The sequence below is a fragment of the Lepisosteus oculatus genome, chromosome 2 (assembly GCF_040954835.1).
Source record: "Lepisosteus oculatus isolate fLepOcu1 chromosome 2, fLepOcu1.hap2, whole genome shotgun sequence".
Taxonomy (NCBI): domain Eukaryota; kingdom Metazoa; phylum Chordata; class Actinopteri; order Semionotiformes; family Lepisosteidae; genus Lepisosteus; species Lepisosteus oculatus.
Window position 1 is genome coordinate 74,283,217 of NC_090697.1, and position 11,085 is coordinate 74,294,301.

Consider the following 11,085-nt stretch of genomic DNA (forward strand, 5'->3'; position numbering starts at 1 on the left):
CTTAACTGATCCTGTGTTCGAAACAGAGCACACGAATATCGGAGACGGGCATTGTTGATGTTTTTTTTCCCGCATTTTTACTCTCACTAGTTAATGTTACTTCCCTTGGGACACAGACTCGGTTCGGAGGGTCCTTTTTTTGAGAAGATAGTTATTTTGTGGCAGGATACGATTGTACTCGCTAATAAGCCTTTTTTTGTTGTTGTCAAGAAAAAGAAGATATTGGAAGATATTTTAAATACGATTCATCATTAACACCGAAGAAGACTCAAGACGAAACCTTTGACAATAACGTACCCATTGTATTTCTTTAAAATCTACCAGTTTCGTTTTCGCTGCCAGGGCTGTCCTATCCGATTAAATCTACAAGACGCTACAGTGCGCTGCAGGGCTGAGGGACCTAATTTTCGTGTTGTGGTAAAACGCAGGCAGATCATTTTTCAGCCTGAACATCTTTGCTGAAAATCCTAATGTGATAATTCCCTTTCGTTATCAATCTCAGACAGAACACATGCAATAAGTGAGATTTCGAGACCAAGAATCGGCATTAAGGTGAACCGTAGAAAAATCACCACTAGTATTACAGAGGCCTGTCCTTGTACAAAACTAACTATTGTAAATGGATTTTGGCACCTCGGGCACCAGTGCCAGCCTTCTGCAGGAACATCTGCTTCAGGCTCTGCTGGACACACAAGGCCAGGCTACAAGAGATGGTTGTGTTTGTGTCTGCTCCCTGTTGTGCTTTGTATTTTATCTGCTTTGAATTTGTGTCTTTGCCAAAGCCCTTCGTCTTAATCAGATAGTCTAATTCTTTTATGGCCATCTGATAATGCTTTAGTGGGAGTCAGCAGGGCTTTTCAATGACCTCGAAATTGGCTTGATCCCTGTTTTCCTTTTCTTCAGTCCTGTTTAGTGCCATTAAACGTTTTAAAGAATATGGACAGATTTGCTGCCGGAGTCACTTTGCCAGCACTATAACTGTCTAGATCCTGTCTTGAATGAGACGCTGTGTAACCTGGAGTTCTCCAGGGTTTGGCTTGTGGTTTCTTGTTGTGCACATGTCAATTATTGGAAGATCCCCACAGGAAATACAGTCTTGGTTTAAAATAAGATAGATAAGATCACTTTATTGGCCATTCCAAGTTCATCTTTTCACATACCCTAGCTTGCTCTCCATGAGACACAGACAGGGAGAGAAGCTTGGGGTCAGAGCACAAGGTACAGCGCCCCTGGAGCAGTTGGGGTGAAGGGCCTTGCTCAGGGGCCCAGAGGAGTAGGATTCCTCTGCCGGCTGCGGGATACGAACTGGCAACCTTCCAGCCACAGGCGCAGATCCTTAACCACAGAGCCAGCGCTCCGCCCCCTTGTGATCCCCTTAAATCTAGCAAATCTGTGCAAATCTATGCAGGCCCTTGAGCTCAGGCAGGCATTACAGTAACTCCTCCAACGGGGTGAGGAACTGCAGTTGGTTTGCCGATGGAAATAAAATTTCTGAAGCTTTTACCTTGATGGCCTCTCTTAATTGGACCAGCGAAATGAGGTTCAACAACACTTGCTGTCAATTACTACTTCACTAATCCACACATAAAAGTAAAAAGAGTACATTGACTCAGTGATTCCTCTACTTTAATTGCTGCTGTACAGAAACACTTTCATTTTTATATTTAACTTTCTATCTTTGAACCATATATCCTGAATAGTTTTGAGGACTATTGAGGAAGTTTGTATTTGTTTTTTTATCATAGGTCTGCACTTATTATCCCTATAATTGAGACTAAAGGCCGGGAAAAGAGCACTCGAGTTTCATCTGGACGTGCGGTTTGATGAAGCGGTGGTTTACATCTTAGAGGTTAATTCGCTCCACTCTAATCAACCAGCTTCAGCGCGCAAAGCTGGAGCTCTTCATCCCGACCTTCATCACACCGGGCACCGCCCACCTACTCTGTCTCCCGCCCCGAGTCGGAGGCGATGAGTGACTGACGTTTTCAAGATGGCGCAGAACGGCAGAAGGTTCTGGCCCGAAACGTTTGTGCCTCACCGGCGCTGTGCAGCCGCCGACTGCCCGAAGAAGAGCGGCGTGACTCGTTCAGCCTGCCGCTCCGCCGTGAAGCGGGCCGAGGCGGGAGGAGGTGAGAGGCGCCCCCAGGTGCTTACCGCTCTCCCGGGTGTTGTAGAGGGAGTTCTCCTCCATGGGCGCAGCCGACGAGTCGCCCCGGACCGAGTGCTGCAGACTGTTGCGCTTCGACAGCGACGGCCGTTCGTTCCAGTTCATCTGCGCGACAGAAGCGAATCGGGATTTGACACAGTCGAGGCTCGGTGCGCCGTCTTTTTTGGCGTAGCTAAGACGCATCATTTCGACTTTCTGCGCGTCTCCTGGGAGGCTGCTTTTAATGCTCAATAATGGTTTTTGCATGTCTGAGCCACCGTTTTATTATTGTTGTTTTTCTGCTACCCCTCTTTCGTCGACACGTATTATTTGTGCAACACGTTGCGCTCGGCGGAAAGAGGACATTGGAGGACACAAAAGACGACTGGTCTATTTTCTGTATCGAGCTAGAAACAGATATTTCAGTGAGAGCTTCAACGTTATTTTGCAAGACTGATTGGGAAACGATACACACTTCGACATTTTTGCCTCCCTGTGTTCATTCATGGTGTCCATTTTGCAACACCTGCCATGGGAAGGATGTTGTTTCCATGAATTGCTTTTAAAGCTGGGTTACTGCCTGCTGTTGTTAAAACAAAAATACATTTTCCCCAGCTGATCACCATTGAGCATGGTCTCCATCATTGAAAAGAATTGCACAGCTCCTCTTTGGGACTGTGAACTTGTTGTACAGATGGTGAATGTTGTCTGTAATAGTTTTTTTTCACATTGACCCAGTTTTCTGCTTATCATGCCTGATAATGTCAAAAAAAACATCCTTAATAATAACCTTTCTTTTATATAAGGCCTTTTGTGGTGCTTCATCTCAAAACACATTTCAAAGAGCAGTGCAAGGTTATGTAAGAGGAAGATCTTTGTCATGGAAAGTCTTTGCAGCCCTTTGGGGAATCCTCTTGGTGCAGCAATGCAAAACACCCCCACAGCATTTCCTCTCCTTCCACTTTTGCAGCACTCAAAATAAAACTGGGTTTATTTCTGTTGGACCTATTTCCACGTGCCCATTCTGGCCCCTTGCACCCGTCTGTGGGGAGTTTGCATGCTCTCCCAGTGTGGGCACAGGCGTTTGAGTGGGAAGACACGGCGGTGAGGGTTCAGTAGCCGTTTAAAACCGGTCCCTGGGGGAACCTGCCGTCTGTCTGATACACTTCACTTCCCTGGTGTGACTCAGCGTGGCGGCACGACAGACGGAGGCTGCTGTGGATCTCCATTTCAGGCGGCGCCGAGGCTCCGCAGTGAGGGCAGCCCTGAGTGATGAGAGCTAGCAGAGGGACCACAGAATGGCGCCTCGTTATTCTGGAGATGGGGGGGCTCAAGGCCTTTTTAATTTGTAGCGCACCAGACTCCATTATAGGTGGAGCAGAGCTGGGAAAATGGGAAACACGTACTTCGTCCCCTGGCTCTGCATTAATAACGGAAGCGAAGCGTTTCTGTGAGCTGGGGGTGATCACTTGGAGATGACTCCTTTTTACTCACCGACAGCAGTCTGGGTTTTCAGTTAGAGCTGCTCCATGTGCAGTCTGGAGAGAGACGGTTTCCGTGCTGGTGCCCACCCCAGGCACTGTTTTGCACACCTTCCTCTTCCCCATTCTCTCATCTTGACGTCTCGGCGTTTTAATTTGCAGAAGCGCTGTTGCTCCGCAAGACAGCTCGGCGTGACTTCTGGTTGGTGAAGTTGCACACAAGTGCTGCCGCCACCCAAATTAAAACTGCTCTCTTTGCCAGCAGCGGCCTCGTAGAGCTTCTTTTTCCTCGATAAGGAAGCCTTACGTGCTTCAGGACACTCAAGGCAGAACGGGGGCCTTTTTTTTTTTCAGGTGGCGTTTGTGAATGCACCTTGAATTCAGTCGCGGAGCACATAACGCAAAACCAGACGGCGTAAGATGTGCCGAATCCCAGTGTGCACTTGTAACTGGCAGGCTGGAGAATTCAATATTGCTCCTGGAATTCACAGAGAAGGCCCTCAGAAATCTCCGAACCTGTGCGAGGAACAACACTGGTGACATGTGGCAGCAGGCTTTGTGCTTATCATCTGTGTCCCAGCTGGAGTGTGCACACACAGGGTCTCTATGGGAGAAGCACCACTGGCTGGAATGGAGCCTGTGTGACACAGGTGCGTAGCTCTTGTGGAATTAGAGCACTGAGCACCTGGAGGGGGTCAAACAGTCCTCTTCCCAGCGGACTGGCAGGGCTGGCGCCTTCCACCACAAAATTTCAGTTCCAAACATCTCCATTGGCGTCGCAGGACATCTGGAGTCCAGAAGAAGGGATGCACTTCAGATTAAGTGCAATCACCCGAAACACTCCTGCACACCCCTGAGAAAATCTGTTGAACATCTGGGTCAGGAAGAAGTTGTTGTGCGGTCAAGGCTGTTGGCACTGAAGGAGAAAGGTGCCGATAGCTTATGTTCATCAGGATGCCGCGTTGCTTATGAAACTGGAGTGTGCGAGGCAGACCAGCAGCGTCTGTCCGTAAGAGCACAGCAGAATGGACTTCCCCACTGACAGCATGCAGACTAAACCATGTGAAAGGCTACAAGGCCACAAGAGGGGCTCAGGCTATGAAGCCCGTTTGGTTGCCAGCAGGTGATCGCCTCAAGGCTGAGATCCCACTCTTTCTCGTAAAAGGTCTAGTTATAGAAACAGAAAGGAGTTGTGTTATGCTTGCCCATTCATGAGTCAAACCTGAGTGTTCTATTTCATTTGAACTGCATTCGTGTCCTTTCTCTTTCATGTCATTTTGGCAATTAAAATTACGAGCAGGTGATGGAAAACGGACAAGGTGATGTTTGACGTTATTCTGATGGAATGAACATTTTGCTTTTGCGACCTGCTCCTCACCTTCAGCTTCCTGAATGTATGTAGGAATGTGTGCCTTTAAGCTCCAGCTCAAACCGAGCGAATAAATACTAAACATGCAGTGTGTATCATAGTTTTGCACGTACGGAGCAAATTGTGCAGGAGAAACTAGAAATCCTTTTCTGTTGAAGCTTCTGTAGAGACCTCTGAAATTGTATGGAGATCTCAATGCTCACAAACTGGTAACATAGCGGCCAACTACAGCCACACTGTGGCGCAGTGGTCATAACTCTAGACTTATAACTGAAAGGCTGTTGATTCAAAGCCCAGGTGGGGCAGGGCTCTGTACTGCTGAGTGAGGTACTTCACCCATATTGTTGCTGCTTGGTTTAAAAGTCTACTGTGCAGTGGTTAAGGTTCTGGACTGGCAACATGAGGATTGTGGGTTCAAATCTTAGGCGAGACACAGCTCTTGTTGCCTTAAATGAGGTACGAAACTCATGAGGGACTGTGTAGAGGGTAATCACATAAGTTGTTTTGGCATCAGCCCAGCAAATAACGAGATAAATAGCATCCACAAACACGAATGATCACAACAAGCAGAGAACCTACAGGGAAAGCTGTCTCGCAAAGCTTCTGCGTCCAGTCCTCCAGCTCGGCGCTCTCGGCGGCGAACACGAACAGCTTCTCCGTGGTCTCCACCAGGAAAGGCACGCAGTCCTTGGGGCAGCCGTCCATCTCCACCTCCGACACACGGATGCAGTCGCTCAGCTTGATCACCTTCTTGTTCTCCTGCTTGCGGAGCGCCTTGTCCGGCTTCTCCGTGTGGGCCCCGCTGTCCTTGCACTCGAAGAACTCCATGCGGGCGATGGAGCAGGTGCTCTCTCCGTAGACCGTGGACCAGACCTTCTTCCACTTCTGTGTGCGACAAGCAGAGTCAGGAATGAGCACGTGTTTTGAAGCAACAACAATAATACTTCCATACTCTTATATAGTGATTTTCTGGACACCTCGCTCAAAGCGCTTTACAGGTAATGGGAAATCCCACTACCACCACCAGTGTGCAGCCCCACCTGGATGATGTGACAGCAGTCAGAGTGCACCAGTTCGCTCCCCACATGCCAGCTCTCAGTGGGAAAGAGAGCAGAGTGATGAAACCAGTTCAGAGATGGGGGTTATTAGGAGGGCTTGATTGGTAAAGGCCAGTAGGAAATTTGGCCAGGACACTGGGGTAACACCCCTACCCTTTTCAAGAAACACCCTGTGATTTTTAATGACCACAGAGAGTCAGGACCTCAGTTTTATGTCTCATCCGAAGGACGGCGCCTTTTTTTACAGTGTAGTGTCCCCGTCACTAAACAAAAGGAAGAACTTAAAACAAAGCAAATTAAATTTTAAAATGTTCAATGAATGACAGAAATCTAGCTAGCCTTGCTCCTGCAGTCCTGTAACAGAAAAGAGAAATCTTATCGTGAACATTGCAGCTGACAGTAATGCAATCATGCACATTTTGGTACTAACTATAATAAGCATCACAGATATGCTTCCTGGCCTGTTCCTTCCAGTTGTGACATAAACAGTCTTGATAGTAAAAATGAGTAACCCACTTTCAAGTCTGTTGATCATATGTGCTTTCAGGAACACAAAATGTGAAATGTATTTTTTGTGTCCCAAAGAGACTCCAAAACTGTACTCTTAGAAGATTCATAGTGGGTTAAATGGAAAAATGTGGTCAAATCCGTTTCACTTTGAGAACACGTGAATACCCCCCCAAAATAAAACAAGATTGTTTTCCTAGCTGTCTTTTCGAGTCTGTTAAACTGAATGACTTCTACCCCGTGCTGAGCTGCAATTTTTTTTTCATTTCCATAATACAAAAGCACTAAATTAATCTTACTAAAACAGTCAATATTCTCTGCTCTTGTCTGTGGCAGAGCCGGTCCTCACGTAGTTTTCAAACATGTCATTTCACAACTTTCAGGCTCGTTTCCTGAATGTTCACTTTGCGATATTAAAAGAGGAAGAAGTTATATTTAGAAGGAAAAGATAAAAAAGAGTTTCTGGCATTTCTCAGATTGTTTCCAAGTGATATTATTTTTTTTGAAAGGGCGCGCGTTTTCAGTTGAAATTGGGGTTTCAACAGCTCAGAATGGATCTTAACATTTCTTCATCAAGCATCAGCCCAAATCTCTTTTGTCACTGCTGCAAGTCACACACTTTCTTTTTAAAAAAGCCTCTTCTCTTCTTTTTCTTTACTTTCCTAGAGCCTTGACGTCGTTATTGGCAGCAAAAATGTGTCGCTGCCTCTTTCAACGCTGAAGGGTTTCATTTGGATGGGGAAAGAATCCTTTTTTTTCCCTCTGCCCTCGGCCCTTCTGTAGTCTTGCGGATAGAGATGTCTCTTCAACTGGGACCTCGTTTTCACAAGTACACGTATGCATAAATAATAAAGCCATACGTTTCCTTATAATCTATCAAAACATAAAAATATGAACAGAAAACAGGTCATAAACGAGAGACGGCCCTTTGGCCCATCCGGTCTGTTTGGTGTTGGAGATCCCAGGATCTCCTCCAGCTACTTCCTGAAAGACGTTAAAGTATCACATGGCTGGGCAGCTCGTTCTACACTCTCACAAACTTTAAGGGGTCTTTTCAATACAATTTATTTTTATATAGCGCCTTTCACAACAAGGTTGCCCCAAGGCACTTAACAATACAATTGATGATACATTTTGCCAATAATACATTTTGTCTTTTCCAGCCCTGCGGCAAACAGGCCTGTTGCACAGTCTCTGTGTGTGTGTGTGCAGGACAGCTGTGTGTGTGTTTCATAGTCTGAAAACACGCTCAAAATAACATTGCATGACTGCTCCTAAACCTCCTGGGGCAGCACAGTGGCATGGAGGTTGACACTGGTCTCGGGTTCAATTCTAGACGTAGACATCTGTCTGTGTGGAGCATGCACGGCCTCCCTGTGTTTCTGAGTTGATCTGGGTTCCTTCAAGGCCATGTGGGTTAGGTTTCATTGGATACTCTTCTAAATTCTCCTTTCCTGGGCAGGAGTTTCCAGAACAACCAATTCTTACTATGAGACCACGGAGAAGTTAAAGACAGGAGTTTACTGAATCTCCTTAATTCCTGTGTTTTCCAGGTACACGGGGCAGTAGTCTAGTAGATGAAATGCACTGATTATTGTAACGACGGAAATAATGATTTCCATACAAGGCCGTAGATGAAAATCAAACTGTGCAAAACTAAAGACGGAAAAGGGGTTGATTTCATTACAGAATCTGTGCTGTGTTCATTCTGTGTCCAGAAGCAAAATCCACAAACCTGAGGACACAAGGAGAAACTTAGGGGATGTGAGCAGGAGACACTTACTTACACTAATGGTTGTTGGGGTGTAGAACAAACTGCCAAACTATGTTGTTAAAGCCGATACCTGGACTTCTTTAAAGTCATTTTTGTATTTCATGAATCATTTTTGTAATGATTCACCAAAGGAATGAATCTGTATTGCATAAATGCGAGTGCTGATTTTGCTGTTAAGAAACAGCATGTGAAAAAAACATAAATACCTAGAGTGTTAATGCCAATGTAATAAAACCTGTGTTTTTACATTTTTTCTGGTGGGTGAGGGGTAAATTGAGTAAATGATTAATGATTGCCGCATGAGGAGAAAAATGATTTATTTAAACATGTGAAGTGGTGGGGTTTTTCAAAGCATTTTTGAAAAGCTGCAACTGGAAAAAATGTTGGATTTTTTTTTTGGTGCATGAGATCATTTCATGTTACACACAACGTTAAATCCTGTGAAATACAGCCCTGTACATCGTAGCCAAAAACGACCGCTGTCAGGACAATCACATTACTATTTTGTTGTCTCCCTTGTGTTCAAAATGAAAATGGAACACAATCCCAGCAGAAAATGTTTTAATAACGTCTTATTGAAAGACAAAGTGGGTCTTTCTGGGGTGATGGGTTGCAATAGCGCACTGTAAATGAACACGAAAGAAAGACTGCTTTAAGCTGTTATCGGCATGATCATACTTTGAAATGATTTTGAAAGCATTTGTCAAGTATTATTTTAACTTCCTGCTTATAGATCTTCAAGTACAATAACAGAATACAGCTTCTGTCGCTGTTTGCCCTTATTGGGAAACACCTCCAGCCCCCAGGCTTTCTGTAGACAGAACATTAAAGTGTGTTAAAGGACAACATGTTCAAACAGTCTCTCATTTCACAATTTCTTTGTGGTTCCAAAAGTAGCTTTTGTTTTCATTTCTTTAGCCCTTAATGGTACTGTACCATGTAAAACGTTTTTGTGCGTTCAGGTTTTAAGGTTTTAGCAAACTGATGCTAGTCAGTTTACTCTGCTTTGGTCAAGTCTTGCGCCAGTTTGTGCCATACCTCTGTATGTCTTCTCTAGTCTCTTCGCATCATTTACCACCCTTTACAGGACTGAAAGTGTCCAGTAATCTTCAAAAGGTTTCCCTGTCATGTAAAATACTTTCTACCATCTTATGGACTTACATATACTTGTTTTTATTGCACAAGTAAAGCACTCTTTTGCAATCCCAGAGCTCTTTTTCTTATTGCAAGCTTTCAAACAACAACATGAGAACTCGTGACTGGCCTGCATGCGACTCTTAGATCATCGATTTTCTGTTTTTCCCTTTCAACCCGTAACACCACCCACGCAACCAGTGCGTGTGAGACTGGCTTTCTGAGCTCCAGACAGTGGCAGTCGAATGGTTTCTTGAAGACATAGAGAAGCAAATGTTAGAACGTCTCCCACAGCTCGCTGCTGCACAAGGAGGGCACTGAGCCTGCAGTTGCAAGGGCTCAGCCAAGAACAGCCATGAATCCTCGCTGCTGGAAATGAAAAGCTTGCGGGGAAGCACACTTTGCACAGCTCATTTCTGCCATTGTTTGTTTTCTACCAGCTCTTCAAGCTCTTTTAAAATAGTAGGGCTCTTTACATCACCAACCAATGATGCTAGAAGGTATTAGTCCTACTTTTCAATAGTTCCAAGCACTTGGCGCAGCTTTACAAAGGGCTAAAAGACCAGACAAGGTGACAGTTATGCAGTTAACCAGGCGTACTGTGGGCTCACAAGCAGTGTGGCCATGAGACTGGTTGAGGAGTTAGAGGTGGATAAGCTGACAAAGAGGAACAAGCCGCCTAAGCCCGTATGACACAACCTCCTTCGCAGACTCGTCCTGTTGTCTCCAAAACAGCCTCGAAGACAGGAGCTGGACAGGACCCGCTGAGAAGGCCTTACCTTCCCGAATCTCTGCTGCTGAAGGTACAACACTCCCTGTTTCCTAATGGCCTCCTCCATCTTCCACCGGCGTGCCTCTCCCTCTCCCTCTCCCCGCCGCTGAAGAAAGCCGTCTGCGCTCTACAAGTGCAACGAGCTGGGCTTGTGGTATCAGGAGGTGACGCAACTGCCCTCGAGTTCCTCATCGCTTCTGACTTCCTCTGCCCCGCTCTCTCGTTTCAGAGGCCTCTGCTGTCTCAGGAAGGCTTTGCTACTCCTCAGCAGGATGGTTCTCATGGCTGTTTTTTTTTTTTCGTAAACCACCGATCCCAAGCCGAGTTCCTCTGCCTCACTGTGACACACTGCAATCTTCTGTTCGTGTGGTAACTCATAAGCCACCCTTAGCTGCAGCCGTGACACGTCGATTGATCTCCAGGCCCCGCGAGCTGATGTCTCTCCTTAATGTTTTGGTCTCGCAGTTCCTAGATTTGCTGCTGAAGCCGTTGGACTTTCTAATGCAGTGTGTGCACTGTGCATATTGTGCATATGTTTTGTTCTCTTTCATGTTCAGCACGCACACACACACACACTAAGAGTTACCTGTCGGCAAGCAGTGAGTTCACTGTGAGGATGCGGCAAGGTCTTGTCTGGTTTGCCAGCTTTTCCTGGCACCTGAACCCCCTTGTAAATGCTGTGTCTGCCGACTGCATGCTTTTGCAGTTTCGATAATAAAGAATCTATGCAAAATCTAACCTTTGATTAACAAGTGAATTTGTCTGAAGTAACAGTTCATATCGGCCAAAAAAAGTTTTTTAAATGAATGTTAGATTTTTTTAGGGCAGCAATACCTGAACAAAG

General features: G+C 45.7%; 1 protein-coding gene across 1 annotated transcript in view; it reads right to left on the bottom strand.

Moving 5' to 3' along the window:
• dok2l (docking protein 2-like) overlaps window positions 1-10,609 on the bottom strand; it is a 29,307-nt gene extending 18,698 nt beyond the window's left edge. The window contains exons 1-3 of the mRNA XM_006625462.3: window positions 10,249-10,609; window positions 5,576-5,881; window positions 2,155-2,272 (exon numbers count right to left, since the gene is read on the bottom strand). Coding sequence (XP_006625525.2) covers window positions 2,155-2,272; window positions 5,576-5,881; window positions 10,249-10,308 — 484 coding nt within the window. The 5' untranslated portion in view covers window positions 10,309-10,609. The remainder of the gene's footprint in view (window positions 1-2,154; window positions 2,273-5,575; window positions 5,882-10,248) is intronic.
• Between the last annotated feature and the right edge of the window lie 476 nt (window positions 10,610-11,085).